Raw genomic sequence first — 15,750 nt, 5'->3', positions numbered from 1 at the left:
CTAATTATCTTCTGACTTGATTTTTGATTTACAGAGCGTCCTAAAATTAGGCTGCCACGCAATCTCAGACAGACTTTAATGAAAAAAGTTGGTGATACAATCAACATTGTAATTCCTTTCCAGGTATGTGATGGAGACTTTATTGATCATAGGGCAAAGTCTTACCCTTGTTGAAGAAACTGACAGTGGACACAAATGTTCCTATATATCTCTGGAGCAATTCCTGTCCAGGAGGCAAGCAATATCCTCATAATTGTGTGAAAGCACATCATACCTCATCTTCCCCCTGCCAAACAATATTTTGTGGGAAGCTTCCTGGTTTTTGTTTTTGTTTTTTCCTATTTTAAAAAATGTGCTAGGCATGTTCTAAGTATAATTTTACTATGCTACAGTTAGTATTTCTTACTTCAAAATGGCTGGAATCTGCCCTGCCTATTTTTAGTAATCATGCTGGCCAAAATTCAGTGGCATAAATTCAGGAGCATATATACAGGTACTTCTAACATACAAGTTATATAAGCACTGCCCACCTCTGATTTAGCTGAGGGCAACACTTATGGTCATATCTATATTTCTCTTCAACTGGCAAACAAACTGAGTAGATTAGTAACACCTCTAGCTTCGCCATGTTACTACAAAAATGTTTGGGAGGAGGTTCACTGCCAGGAAGAACTTTGAGGATCAGCCAGTGAAAGGAAACTCTTTGCCATTGCTGAATAAGTTATTTCTACCTGGCTGCTTCTACCTCATAATATGGAAAGCTGAATAAAAGAGATACTTCTAGATCTCATAAATGCCAAAATATAAAGGAAGGTTCATTTAGAATCAGATTAAGGCAATTTTTCTCAACCTCTGCAACTTTAAGGTGTGTGGACTTCGACTTCCAGAATTCCCCAGCCAGCATGCTGGCTGGGGAATTCTGGGAATTGAAGTCCACACATCTTAAAGTTGTCAAGGCTGAGAAACACTGGCTTAGGTGAAGAGATAAGATATAAACAGAAAGGTAAAAGGAAATTAGACAATAGTATATTCAGGTATTATGACAAACTTCAACTCATCCTAGCAGGAATTAATCTACTCTACAATCCAGGTTGTACAATTTTCCATCTCCTGCTCCAGTGCAACAGCAAAGAGTGATTGGAAACTTTCATCCCCATTTTAAATTATCAAAACTTGACAAACTGTGAAAAATTTGAAGTGTGACTTGTTTCAGACATGCTAACAGAAGGCATGTTACGGACCCCGTCAGTGAAAGGATGTCGATTGGTGGGGCCCAGGAAGAGAGCCTTCTCTGCCATTGCCCCCACCCTATGTAACATTCTTCCCCCAGAGGTGAGGCAGGCCCCCACTCTCCCAGCCTTCTGGAAAGGGGTGAAGACCTGGCTCTGCCATCTCGTGTGGGGCGTAAGGAGGAGTAACCAACCCTGGGGATGGTTAGCACCCTGAAGATGCTCCCATAAATTAAGAACTTTTTAACACCTATGTCTTGGACTATATTTTTATTTAAGAATATTGTTTTATTGTATTTTAATGATTATTTATTCTTGTTTTATTGTAAACCGCCCAAAGTCACTCTTTGAGTGAGATGGGTGGTGACTGAATTTGAAATATAAATAAATAAATAACTTTAAACATCCTGGAGTAAATCTATCTACCTATGTGGTCACTAAAAGCCAACAGTGACTTGATGGCACATAATCAAAAATCAAAACTTTAAATTGTGGCTTATTAAATTAATTGTATTTTGCTTTGAGTGGCATACTAAACTGCCGTTAATCTAAAATGGAGTAGTTTAAGGCCATACCAGAGATGGGCAGGCATACGGGAGTCTGAGGGAAAGCTTAAACTCATTGTTATCACTATAAACCTTGGTTTGATTGTGATGTCTGGTTATGGCCATGATAAAATAAAATTCTAAATACCCTATACATTTGAACATCAACATACATGTCATGCTTACATTAGTGATGTTAAAGATTTGATCTTCTGAAGAATCTGACTTTTAAAGTGTCCAAATTCATAAATGCTCTAAAAATTAAAAAAAAGATTTTTCAAGTTCTCTATCTGGTAAGGAAGAGATGGGCTGAAGGAGAAGAATCAACCTATTCAAGAGAATTCCAGCCTTGCTGTAATGAAAGGGGATCTTCTGCTCAATTGTATAGATTGAAACACACATTTTTAGCAGCCTCTTGTCTTTTGAGCATTCACATGTATATTACTCCATGGTAGCTACGAAAAATTAACATCTTCCTGAGAAACAGCAGGTGGTGGTGAGAACTGGTCATTTTGTAATAAGACAAATAACAATGATTTTCTGATGTCTTCATTGTAGCTATGCGTGAGGGATTTTTGTACTGAAGAGTAGAAGACACACAGGAAATAACCCTACATGGAACAGCTGAGTGAAAAACAGCTTTCTTCATGTAGGGCAGGAGATAAATACGCCCAAGTACTCAAAGTCAATTTTGTTTTCAGTCTGACCATTTTTCTTTCCTTTCACAGGGTAAACCTAGACCTAAAGTTATCTGGAAAAAAGATGATCTGCTAATAGACTCCAAGGAAGTGGGAATTCGAAACAGCAACACAGATACTATCCTATTTATCCGAAAGGCAGAGCGTCACCATTCCGGAAAATATGAAGTAGAGGTGCAAATAGAAAACATGAGTGACAAGGTCACAATTACTATGCAGATCATGGGTAAGAAATTGCTGGGCAAAGGATTACTTTTATTTATTTAAAGCATTTGTATCTCTCTTCACATGGACCAACTTGTAGAATTTAGCTCATCTGAAATCAAGTTTGATTTTTTTTTAAACCAATCCTTCTGCAAAATGTATTTAACTGTAGCAGGGCTTCCATCAGTATTTAAGTCTCCATCCCATTCCTTGTTTTGAAAAACATTTTCCTAGTGCTTGTGAAAAGGATAACTGAGGAGTGGGAGAAGAAAGAGAGCTCACCTTTTAAGTACAGACTTAAAGTATAGTCCATTGGATTGGAGAATGTGTGGACTGGTGCTCTAATCCTTTGAGCATAGGCCCAAGCCAAGTTAGAAACCACAGCAGCTGCTTATTTATTTATTTATTTACTATCCCGCCTTTATTGTTTTTATAAATAACTCAAGGCAGCGAACATACCTAATACTCCTTCCTCCTCCTATTTTCCCTTTTGTTAGAAGAGTGTCAGAATTTCTGTGGTGGATTTCACAAATGACCTTAATTCCACCCACTAAACCTACAGCTACAAATACATAGAAAATTTGAGACAGTATGGAAGGTTTTTCAGAAATATTCAATGAAGAGTGAGAATGTTCATCCATTTGTAGGGGCAGCTGTCACAAGACCCATTTGAATTTTTGTCTCAGGAGTTCCTTCACATGCCTATGACAGCACAATCAGCCTTTTTCTCTTTTTTTCTTCTGACAGAGAAGATGAGGTGAGGTCTTATTTTTGAGAGAATTCAATGCCTCTAAAATACTGTATCATCTGAAAGAGTAGTAACCCAATCTGATATCCCCAGGATTAGTGGCAAACCACTTATATGTTGTTTCCAAAAAGACTGCATGTCCATGCAAAATCCAGAAGTCAAGTGTCACTCAAGGAAGACATTTTACCTTTACTTTTGTATATTTAAAACATGATAGGCCCGACCAAACTTTATCCCCTTTTGAGGGATAGAAGAATGCCTTCCAACGTCTAATTTATTACTGTAAGCTTCCAAAATGGGTTTATTACATGGAGTTACAGTGAAAATTGGAGTAGGATGATGCTTTGTTTAGTCCTCTCCCCTCACTGGAGAAGATGTCTCGTTCACTCTGCCTCTAGTGCCAGGTATCCTAGCATTACAGCTGGATATCAACACCAGGTTAAAGAGCTTAAATATAGGGCAGGATAGATGGCTTGGTGAGATGCCACCATGAAAACATCTTCAACTCTTTTTAAATTACTTTTCTCATGGAAGAAAGTTTGTTTGTTTGTTTGTTTGTTTTGGTGCTAAACTAAAAGAGCAAGAAAAGGTACCCCTTCCTGGCTGGCAGATAAGAAGATGTGTTCATCTGTTCCTGGTAAGGCCAATTATGATTGTCTCACAGTCATCTGTGAGTACTATCAACTCACAAAGAGTTAATAGACCAGTTGCAGGTGTAACCTGGGAACTATAAATTGTCTGAACAATCTCCCTAGGCCCAGCTTTGTTTTCATAGTAAGATCAGAAGGCTTTGGGGAAGGGAACGTTGGTCATCTGGAAGCCTTCCATGTTACACTGTAGCTGGTGGAATATTTTATCAGCGTAGGTTGATACAGCAGCTGTGCATCAGCTGAAAGGAAAGACCTTGCCATTAGTCTGGAAAGCTTTTGCCTGATCTCCTGTTAAGGCTGTAGTGGGAACATCCTTGCAAATATTTGAAACAAACATCCAGGTTTGTTTGTTTGATTGATTGACTTATATAGTTGCTGATCTTTAACACAAAGATTGTGCAATCCCATTACTGAAAAAGTTCCATTGATTAACAATTTGTTTCTGGGTTCAGTTAATGTGTTTAGAGACATTTATAATAAATCAAGGAAACTTTGGCACAGTCTTTTGAATATATACTTCCCAGTATGTTACCTTCTAAGAAGTAGATGCCACTGCATTATTTAAATTGTTTTCAGCAGTGTTTTTTTATCCATCTGATATTTATTAAATCTAGATCCTGGGTTAATTTAGAAGAACTTCCCCCATATAGTGGCTTTGTTTGTCAAGCTTTCTTGTCCAGAATTCAGCCATAAGTCACAGAGCTCCTGACTTTACAGGGATTTACTTGGCTCCTCCCTTGGCAGAAGCCCTACAGACATAGCTGTGCTGGATAAGAATCTTTACTGCAGCCAGAATGGAACCAAATGAAATGTCTGCCCATTGCCAGGGTTAAGATGCTATCGCCCTCTTCTACCCCATGGTGGTTTCAACCATTATGTTTTCTTTGGGCCCTTCCCATGAATCAATGGGCACTTTGCACATACTTGATGGCCCTCAAACTGAGCAGTTGTTGAATGCTTCCCTAATTACCATCTCTGCCTGGGAACTATTGGCTCTTGCTTAATTCTCACATCACCTTCTTACCCTCTATGGTAATTTCATGTGACCATGTGAATGTCCTCACTGCTGAGGCTGGGAGAACAAGGAAGGGAAATGTGTTTGTTTGTTTGTTTGTTTGTCATGTTTTTATTACCGCCCATCTCCCCCACTCGGGGGACCCTGGGCGGTTCACAATAAAATAGTATAAAATACAATAAAATCAGAATAATATCAATAAATATTCATATAAAATATAATAAAATCCAAGTGATAACAGATCTAATTCCACCCAAAGGAGACTGGAACTGGTCCCGGCAGGACTAGGGAACCAACCAGCCCCAAGAGTGGCTTTTCCTCTCCCCACTCCAGGCATGGTGACAAAACCAGGTCTTCAGCCATTTCCTGAAGTCCAGAAGCGAGGAGGCCAACCTTACTTCTGGGGGAAGGATGTTCCAAAGGGCAGGAGCTGCTGCAGAGAAGGCCTGCCTCCTGGACCCCGCCAGATGGAATTCTCTTGCAGATGGGGTCCGTAGCATGCCTTCTCTGCATGACCGGGTCGGATGGGTTAATATAATGGAGATAAGACAGTCCCTTAAGTAACATGGACCCATGCCATGTAGGGCTTTAAAGGTGATAACCAACACCTTGAATTGGACCCAGAAGCAAACTGGCACCCAATGCAGCTCGCAGAGCAAGGGAGTAGTATGTGCTGATCTTGCACCAAAAGCTGCCCGCGTGGCTGCATTTTGGACTAGCTGTAGCTTCCGGGTACTCTTCAAGGGTAGCCCCATGTAGAGCGCATTACAGTAGTCTATATGGGAGATGACCAGGGCATGAGTGACCGTTCGAAGGGCCTCTCGCTCCAGGAAGGGGCATAACTGGCGCACAACACAAAGTTGCGCAAAGACCCTCCTGGCCACGACTGCCACCTGCTCTTTGAGCAGGAGTTGTGAGTCCAGGAGGACCCACAAGTTACGCACTGGGTCTGTCTGGGGCAGTACAACCTCATCCAGAACCAAAGATGGCAAATTCCTAGGAGCCGAGGGGCCATTAACCCACAGCCACTCCGTCTTACCAGGGTTCAGCTGAAGCCTGTTGTTCCCCATCCAGACCCCAACAGCCTGCAGGCACCTGGAAAGGGCAGTCACAGCATCACTTCCTTCCCCCGGGATGGAGATGTATAGTTGAGTATCATCAGCATATTGATGATACCTCATCCCATGGAAACGGATGATCTCACCCAGCAGTTTCATGTAGATGTTAAATAGGAGAGGAGAGAGTACCGATCCCTGCGGCACCCCACAAAGGAGGGACTATGGGGCCGATCTCTCCTCCCCTATTAACACCGACTGGGACTGGCCCTGGAGGAAGGAGGTGAACCAGCACAACACTACGCCACCCACCCCCAACTCCCTGAGCTGCTTCAAAAGGATACCATGGTCGATGATATCGAAAGTCGCTGAGAGGTCAAGGAGAGCAAGGATGGATGCACTGCCTCCATCCCGCTCCTGCCAGAGGTCATCCATAAGTGCGACCAATGCTGTTTCTGTCCTGTATCTGGGTCTGAAACCTGACTGAAAGGGGTCTAGATAATCAGCTTCCTCCAGGATCCTCTGGAGCTGCAGTGCCACCACCTTCTCAACCACCTTCCCCATAAAAGGGAGGTGGGAGACTGGATGAAAATTATCCAGCACAGTAGGGTCCAGTGATGGTTTCTTGAGGAGGGGACACACCAACGGCTCCTTAAAGGCTGTTGGAAACACCCCCTCCTGCAAGGATGCATTTACTATCAACTGGACCCAACCACACATCACCTCCTGAGCTGTCTTCACCAGCCAGGAGTGGCATGGGTCTAGTTGACAGGTAGTGGCATTTACAGTCCAGAGGATCTTGTCCACTTTCTTAGGTCCAACAGGATCAAACTGTTCCCAGATAACTGGGTAAGTATGTTCCCTAGGCATCTCCCCAGACCCTGTTTCCCGCTTGGCGTCCAACTAAGAGTGAATCCGAGCAATTTTATCCTGCAGATGCTCCAAAAACTCCTCAGTAGGGCCCTGTAGATGATTTTCCAGGACCCCTTTCCCTCACAGGGATCATGTGATCCTAAACAGGGCCTCTGGGTGGCATTCTGCAGATGCAATAAGAGCGGAGAAATATTGACATTTCGCCACTCTTACTGCCACAAGGTAGGCCTTAATTGCAGCTCTAGCTTGTGTTCGGTCGGGTTCAGTCTTTGTCTTCCTCCAGCAGTGCTCTAGACGTCTCTTAAGCCTCTTCAAAACCCTCAACTCCTCCGTAAATGAAGGGGAGTGTCGGGTTGAATGAGGCAAGAGAGGCCACACAGGCGCAATCCTATCCAAGGCCCCAGCTGCCTCCCTATTCCAGGCTGCAGCCAGGGACTCCACTGGACCGTGCAGCTGGTCCTCGGGTATAACCCCCAGCTCCCTCTGAAACCGCATTGGGTCCATCAGTCACCGGGGATGGACCAATCAAATAGGTCCTGCCTCCCTGTTGAGGGGGGTGGCATATCAGAATCACACCCCCCATGATCACCAGGGCGTGATCTGACCAAGACAAAGGAGAAAGATATAACTCTCCCCTCAGATCATGTTGCCACTGCTCCGACAAGAAAACCAAGTCTGGGGTGAGGCCACTATCTCGAGTTGGGTCCCGAATAATCTGAGTCAGGCCCATGGCTGCCATAGTGACCATGAACTCCTGGGCTGCCTCCGAGGCCCGCCCCAGGGACGGCAGTTTTAAGTCCCCCAGAACCATAAGCCTGGGGAACTCCACTGCTAACCCCAAGACAGCCTCCAGCAGCTCTGGCAGAGAGGTTGCTATGCAGCAGGGAGGCTGATACAGCAGCAACACTCCCAACTGCTCTCAGGCACCCAACTTGAAAAATAGGGCCTCACAACCAGCTACTTGTGGAGCAGGGCCCCTGAAGGCCACTAGTCTCTCTGATGATAACTACCATCCCTCCTCCCCTGCCCTGGCGTCTCGGCTGGTGCCACACCCGAAACCTGACTGGGCACATCTCCGACAAAGCCACTCCTCCTTCCAGGCCCAGCCAGCTTTCAGTAATACATACCAGGTCTGCCCCCTCCTTTGTGATCAAATCACATATGAGGGGGGCCTTGTTGTTAACTGACCTGGTGTTAAGCAGCAGCAGCCAGAGGCCAGGGCCCCCACGAGTCTGCTGTCCAGGGTCTAGGTTTAAGCCTGGAGGGTCGGAACACACCACAGGTAATAAACACCTGGGGCGTCTTTCTCTATGATGACTCACCCTCCGGCTTCCGTCATGACATCCCCTACCCGTCACCACCTCGATAAAATGTCCCGCCCTATATCCCCCAGGCTCCACCAGTCCAGCTGCCTCCAGTTCTGGACCTCCAGAATTCCTGGCTTGAAGTAGGGATCCCTCCATCCTCTCATACAATCATACTACCATACACACTTCCCACAACCACAAGGGGATGGTGGGCACCCCAGCGCACCACCTCTCACTCTCAGCGCTGATAGGCCCAACCATCACCCAGGTGCTCACTATACTCACTACTCAAATGGTAGAAAGGACATCTAATTGGCCAGTGGGGCAGTGCAAAATCTATGGTCCATCCCCTTTCTCATAATATCCTTTCTCTGTTTACTTTTGCAGTGAGGACAAAGAAAAGAACTTGGAGACTATGCAAGGAAGAGGGCAAAGGAATGATGGGATGGTGATAAGGCATTAGAGTGCCTTGGCTACAGGAGCCAAGAGGCAGGCAGGAATCACCAATGGTTATCCCACAGCTCCAGAGGAAACATTGCAAAACTGTTTTCTCATTATTGCTTCTAGAGCATTTTCCCATTGTAGTTATCATGAATTATTAGTTATTTTGGTATCTTTTTCTTTTACTATTTTTAATGATAGTTCTCCATTTCAAGAATCTATGAATTGCAAAACAGACTGTAAATAAATACCTGTCTGCAGTCCAAAGCAATTTTGTCAAGTATTGCAGATTGCCAATTACTGTCTTTCTCACTGGTAATTTCCAGTAGAAGCTGTAAAGCCATCAATAGTTCACAACCTATTTCCCTTTCAGAACTGTTTTCTTAAGTAATATGATGATAGTATATATGCAAATTAGTAGAGCATATTTTACAGTGGGAAATATTAACTTCTATTTTCAGAGAATGTATTCATGTAAAGTATATTTTAAAATAAAAAACTAATGGAATTCAGTTTCCCCCTAAAACATGTTGCAGGGAGGTGGAAGAAAAAGTATTCATCTCTTTAAATATCACTCACTGCTTTTCAATGATTAATGGTGAGCATCCATGAATTTTGAGGAAGGAAAAGTTAATTTTTTTACCTCTCAGTTGGAATATGAAGCCACTGAATATATATTTCACATCTATATTTGATAGGGTAATACTTCAGGGAGTAAGTTTTATTGTAGGAGAAAAATTGGCTGCAGAGAACTACTTGGAATATATTGGTACATTAGGTTGTTTAAGCTGAACTCCTCTTGTCTCATGCCTGTGTAAAAACACTGAGGAATAGATCTTGATTATGTAACAGCTGGTTTTGTGTGGTGGGTTTCTTTCTCCAGATAAGCCTGGTCCTCCTCAGAACATTAAGATTGTGGATGTTTGGGGGTTCAACGTTGCACTGGAATGGATGCCTCCCCAAGATGATGGGAATTCTCAAATCACAGGGTACATGGTCCAGAAGGCGGACAAAAAAACAATGGTAAGAATCATAGGCTGAGTAAGGGTACACATCCATCCTAGGACTATGTATAGTCAGTTCATACTTCCTGTAATTGTATGTGGGAATGACCTTGGGAGACAGGAGAGAGAGCTGCAGACTGGACAACTAGCACGTAAAAGGTATCGCAGCCCACAGAAGGAGGGAGGGCATGGGAAACTTTTCAGAAGGGACCTTCCTAGTGTTCTGAGGAGTAAAAGGAAAGGATCCAGGCAAAAATGGGTATGATCAAAAACAAAGATGGCAAGGACCTAACAGAAGAAGAAGAGATCAAGAAAAGGTGGCAAGAATATACGGAAGACCTGTATAGGAAGGATAACAATATCGGGGATAGCTTTGACGGTGTGGTCAGTGAGCTGGAGCCAGACATCCTGAAGAGTGAGGTTGAATGGGCCTTAAGAAGCATTGCTAATAACAAGGCAGCAGGAGACGACGGCATCCCAGCTGAACTGTTCAAAATCTTGCAAGATGATGCTGTCAAGGTAATGCATGCTATATGCCAGCAAATTTGGAAAACACAAGAATGGCCATCAGACTGGAAAAAATCAACTTATATCCCCATACCAAAAAAGGGGAACACTAAAGAATGTTCAAACTATCGAACAGTGGCACTCATTTCACATCCCAGTAAGGTAATGCTCAAGATCCTGCAAGGTAGACTTCAGCAATTTATGGAGCGAGAATTGCCAGATGTACAAGCTGGGTTTAGAAAAGGCAGAGGAACTAGGGACCAAATTGCCAATATCCGGATAATGGAAAAAGCCAGGGAGTTTCAGAAAAACATCTATTTCTGTTTTCTTGACTATTCTAAAGCCTTTGTGTCATGCGCTGCCTACCTCCGAGTAATACACAGACACTGATTCCGTTGAAGCAGGCTCTGGTTTATTCGTAGTGTAGATACAGTAGTAGAAAAAAGCTGAGAGTGACAGGAGCGCGCCAGTGCGGGGTTTAAATACCCCGCGCCGGTCAGCGCCCCCTCACTCGCGGTTACGTCACCCCCCCTTTGTCCAACATGCTGTCTTGCCGGTAGGTGAGGGGTTGCGAGGCCCCGCTGGCACTCCGGGATCGCCCATCATCGGTTTCCCTATTCCTCCGGTGATTGCTGTCAGCTGGGCGATCTCTGTTGCACTAGCGCTAACAGCTTGGGTGTGCCTCGCGATCCGCTTAGCCATTGTATCTTGTTCTTTAGTCTTTGTAAGTTGATGGCTACTTATCTTGAGCCCCTTCCCCTGTTTCCTTGTTATTGTCATGTGTGCCATTGCGCTGATGTCTTCAGCTCAACGGCACTCATGACACTTTGACTGTGTGGACCATAACAAATTGTGGCAAGTTTTTAGTGGTATGGGGATACCAAGTCATCTTGTATGCCTCCTGAAGAATCTGTATAACCACCAAGTAGCAACAGTAAGAACAGACCACAGAACAACGGACTGGTTTAAGATTGGGAAAGGAGTACGGCAGGGCTGTATCCTCTCACCCTACCTATTCAACTTGTATGCAGAATACATCATGCGACATGCTGGGCTTGAGGAATCCAAGGCTGGAGTTAAAATCACTGGAGGAAACATTAACAATCTCAGATATGCAGATGATACCACTTTGATGGCTGAAAGCGAAGAGGAACTGAGGAGCCTTATGATGAAGGTGAAAGAAGAAAGTGCAAAAGCTGGCTTGCAGCTAAACCTCAAAAAAACCAAGATTATGGCAACCAGCTTGATTGATAACTGGCAAATAGAGGGAGAAAATGTAGAAGCAGTGAAAGACTTTGTATTTCTAGGTGTGAAGATTACTGCAGACGCTGACTGCAGTCAGGAAATCAGAAGACGCTTAATCCTTGGGAGAAGAGCAATGACCAATCTCGATAAAATAGTCAAGAGCAGAGACATCACACTGACAACAAAGGTCCGCATAGTTAAAGCAATGGTGTTCCCCGTAGTAACATATGGCTGCGAGAGCTGGACCATAAGGAAGGCTGAGAGAAGGAAGATAGATGCTTTTGAACTGTGGTGTTCGAGGAAAATTCTGAGAGTGCCTCAGACTGCAAGAAGATCCAACCAGTCCATCCTCCAGGAAATAAAGCCAGACTGCTCACTTGAGGGAATGATATTAAAGGCAAAACTGAAATACTTTGGCCACATAATGAGAAGACAGGACACCCTGGAGAAGATGCTGATGCTAGGGAGAGTGGAAGGCAAAAGGAAGAGGGGCCGACCAAGGGCAAGGTGGATGGATGATATTCTAGAGGTGATGGACTCGTCCCTGGGGGAGCTGGGGGTGTTGACGACCGACAGGAAGCTGTGGCGTGGGCTGGTCCATGAAGTCACAAAGAGTCGGAAGCGACTAAACGAATAAACAACAACAACAAAAGAAAAGGAGGGGAGAAATACTTTCATTCTTAGAAGATTCTGTTAATGTAACTTTATAATAAAGATGGAGCTAGTACTCCTGGTTGTGTTTCTTGTCTGGACTACCTCACAGGGCTAACACTTCCTACAGTCATGTTCAATTAAGGTACAATAATGAATTTTTCATCATTTCCACAATTAGAATGTGGTTTGTTTGAGGATTTCAAAAAATATATAGTCAATGACTGTGGTGGATTTCAGCAGTGCCACTGGTTCTCAGGAAGGAGGGAGCACATTCCAAGGTGGTGGTAGCGATAAGAGGAGGCACAGTCTGGGAAGCAATTGTGGAAAAGCAAAGAGGTTCAGAATAGCCATGCCCTAAAGCTCTCCCAGGTTATTTCCCTTTAGGTTAGGTAGAGTAGCTTTAGTCCAGCAAGATTCTGTCCATACTGTGCGAGCAACTAAAGAACTGAAGTTTGAATGGACTGATTCTTCGTCATTCTTGGGCTGGCCCTGACAGTGATTATATGAAAAACTACTTCTCCCTAAATTAAATACTTTAGACCAGGGTTTCTCAACCAGGGATCCATGGATCAACCTTGGAGATCACAATTTATTTAAAAAATTATTTCAAATTCGGGCAACTTCATATTAAAGAAGTTAAGTTTCATTCTTTATTTTTAGTTTAAGAACACTGTTAATGCATACATACAGGCCTGCAAATGAAACAAATACAATAATTTTGTAACTTCTGGCTTATATTTGAGCCTGAATATGCAGAGGTTCCCTGAGGCCTGAAAAATATTTCAAGCATTTCTCCAGGATCAAAAGGTTGAGAAAGGCTGGTCTAGACAGACATTATAGCTTGCTAGCCACAGGACCCATTATGGCTTCATCCAGTTCTGCTGTCTATCACTGTGCTTAATCAAATATCAGTTTTTAAAAAGATGTTTGCATTTTAAGGTTCAGCACACTGTTTTTGGTTTTCCAGGAATGGTATACTGTTTTTGATCACTATCGGCGCACTAACTGTGTAGTATCTGAGCTGATCATGGGAAATGAATACTATTTCAGGATCTTCAGTGAAAATCTGTGCGGGCTGAGTGAAAACGCTGCAACCACGAAAAACTCTGCCTACATTAAGAAGACAGGTAACAAAGAGAAATTATACAGGCACTGCCCAACATTCTCATTAAAAATTATTTTTGTTAATGTTGAAGTCAAAATAAGTTGTCAAGTATTCTATGAGATGCTCACTGAATCTTTGCTATTCAAGCCAATTAATTTTGGAAATGGGTAGCATGTTGCAGTATTTAGTATTCAACATATTGACAGATGACCTATAGTGGCTTGTCCAAGAATTTCCACACCAGCATCCACCAAGGAATCTCTGACATCTGCCACTGAAACTCTGTCCAGAGCATCTCTAGGACAGTCAGTTCAAATGGACTGCAGAAGAACATACATAACAATAAGCAATCTGCTCTTTTTGCTAAATCTCCCCCACAAAGCTCCCCAAATAGATTTAAAAACAGCACTGAGCAAAATTTGACAGTACGTAATAGCTAAAGTCCCACAATAGTTAACATTTGATAGCTGATGTGCAAAGATTCTTTTAAACTTAAAGCATTTGATAGGTAACATCCAATGACAATTTGCTTTTCCTAATTGAAGCCTGCCAGTCAGACTCTAAGCACAGCAAATGGGAACAAGTGTACACCTCTTTGTAGATCTTGTATGTATAAGGCACGTACAGTGTGTGCGTAAGTATATTTGTTCCCACTATCTGAGCATACTTTAGACAAAACATCAAGTTTGAACAAGAAACCAGTCTATGGAGTGGTCTGTATTCAAACCCCCAAATGTCTTTGTCTTTTGTAACATGCAAATGAGCATCCTTCATATATTCAAGGAAAAGAAAAGGTGAGGAAAGCATCAAAGCGCACAGAAAGTGAGAGTGTGCTATTCTCAGCAGATAAAGGGAAGGAGAAGAGGAGGAGTGGGGTAATATTGGAGTGGAGAGAAAGAAGGGAAAGAGCAAAGAGTCTCTTCTAAATGTAAGGGAAAGGAGAGCTGAAATGAGAAGGGGCAAGACAAACTAATGAATTAGTTCTGGAACTTTGCATTCATCCCAGGCTTCTCTCCTACAATAAAATTCCTTCGCCCTTTGACCAGCTTGAGATAATGACAATTGGAGAGTTTCACTAGTGTGGCAAGAGGGGGAAAAACACAAGAGAATGCTTGCTTGCTTGCTTGCTTAAGATGGACCACAACTTTCGGAGATCGTCTTGTGTATTTCTGAGGCCAGTCAGCATTACTGTTATCCTGTCTTTCAAATATTTCAGCTGGATGTTTTTAATGATTATTTTAAAATATGAGCTGATTAAATCAGGACATTTCCTGTTTGGCTTCCCCTCACCCTACCTCTTGTTCATGCTGCAGGAGCAGTTTACAAACCACCTAACTACAAAGAGCATGACTTCTCTGAAACACCAAAATTCACCCATCCGCTTTCTAATCGTTCGGTAGTCTCTGGGTACAATGCAACACTCAGCTGTGCTGTCAGAGGAAGCCCAAAGGTATATCCTACCATATATCCTACCCCTGCATTCTTAATATACATGAGTATGGTAGGAAAATTACTGCTAATATACTAAAGTGGTAGGCTTCATAATACAGAAATATATTGAAGCAATAGAAAATACAGACAAAAATTCCAGCTTGTAAGGGAGCCCTAGAAATAGGGCAAGGACAGTACTGTTTCTAAGTATAAATATTTCAATATTTCAGGATAAGAACCCAGGCTAGGAATTGTATAATATTGGATAATTAGAAACTCTGAGAGGCTTGAGTCAAGATGAGATCACCTCTGAGAGAAATAGAAAGAGAATACTTTTTTAAAAATGGGGGAAGGGAGAAAACCATAGAACTGCATTATGATATCATATTTGGGTGGGTATAAGAATAAAGAATTCCTAGGTCACTTGCAAAATCAATGAAATCCTCATAGAAAGAGGAAGATTTGGTAAGAACATCTCCCTTCTTATACAGCATGCTAATCTTGCCAGTGCATTGAGCAATGCATCTGGGCCATCCTTTAGAGAATTTTCCAAACTTTGCTTCTCCTTATCTTTAGAAGATACAGGTATTTAAAAGTTTCAAGGACTTAATATGCATGAAATACTTACTGAGGCAAAAATGTTTGGGTTAAAAATGCACCAAGACCTGCTTGAATTTCTAATGTAATCTCTAAGGTAGCTAAGTAGATGCCCTTTCCACTTCAAAATGACCTGCTTCTGCTTTTAAGCTTATTGTTTCTGTTTTCATGAACATAGCCCAAGATCTTCTGGTTCAAAAACAATGTGGACCTTTCCGGAAATGCCAAGTACCGCATGTTCAGTAAGCATGGAGTGTTGACTTTGGAAATCCGCAAGCCCAGCCCATTTGATGGAGGCATTTATACCTGCAAGGCAGTGAATGAATGTGGAGAAGCAGAAATAGAGTGTCAATTGGATGTTAGAGGTACTAAGGAGGATTTTATAGATCTATTACTTCCAAAAAGACAAGGCTTTGAGTTTGTATCTTCTAAAGAAGTTTAA

The 15,750-nt window shown here is 42.8% G+C and overlaps 1 protein-coding gene across 1 annotated transcript in view; it reads left to right on the top strand.

The window, feature by feature from the left end:
* MYBPC3 (myosin binding protein C3) overlaps nucleotides 1-15,750 on the top strand; it is a 107,793-nt gene extending 92,043 nt beyond the window's left edge. The window contains exons 27-32 of the mRNA XM_063318209.1: nucleotides 35-123; nucleotides 2,503-2,698; nucleotides 9,649-9,788; nucleotides 13,143-13,302; nucleotides 14,594-14,730; nucleotides 15,487-15,750. Of these exons, the coding sequence (XP_063174279.1) occupies nucleotides 35-123; nucleotides 2,503-2,698; nucleotides 9,649-9,788; nucleotides 13,143-13,302; nucleotides 14,594-14,730; nucleotides 15,487-15,750 (986 nt within the window). The remainder of the gene's footprint in view (nucleotides 1-34; nucleotides 124-2,502; nucleotides 2,699-9,648; nucleotides 9,789-13,142; nucleotides 13,303-14,593; nucleotides 14,731-15,486) is intronic.

Source organism: Candoia aspera, chromosome 1 (genome assembly GCF_035149785.1).
Source record: "Candoia aspera isolate rCanAsp1 chromosome 1, rCanAsp1.hap2, whole genome shotgun sequence".
Classification (NCBI taxonomy): domain Eukaryota; kingdom Metazoa; phylum Chordata; class Lepidosauria; order Squamata; family Boidae; genus Candoia; species Candoia aspera.
This window is presented reverse-complemented; position numbering and strand designations above follow the sequence as displayed.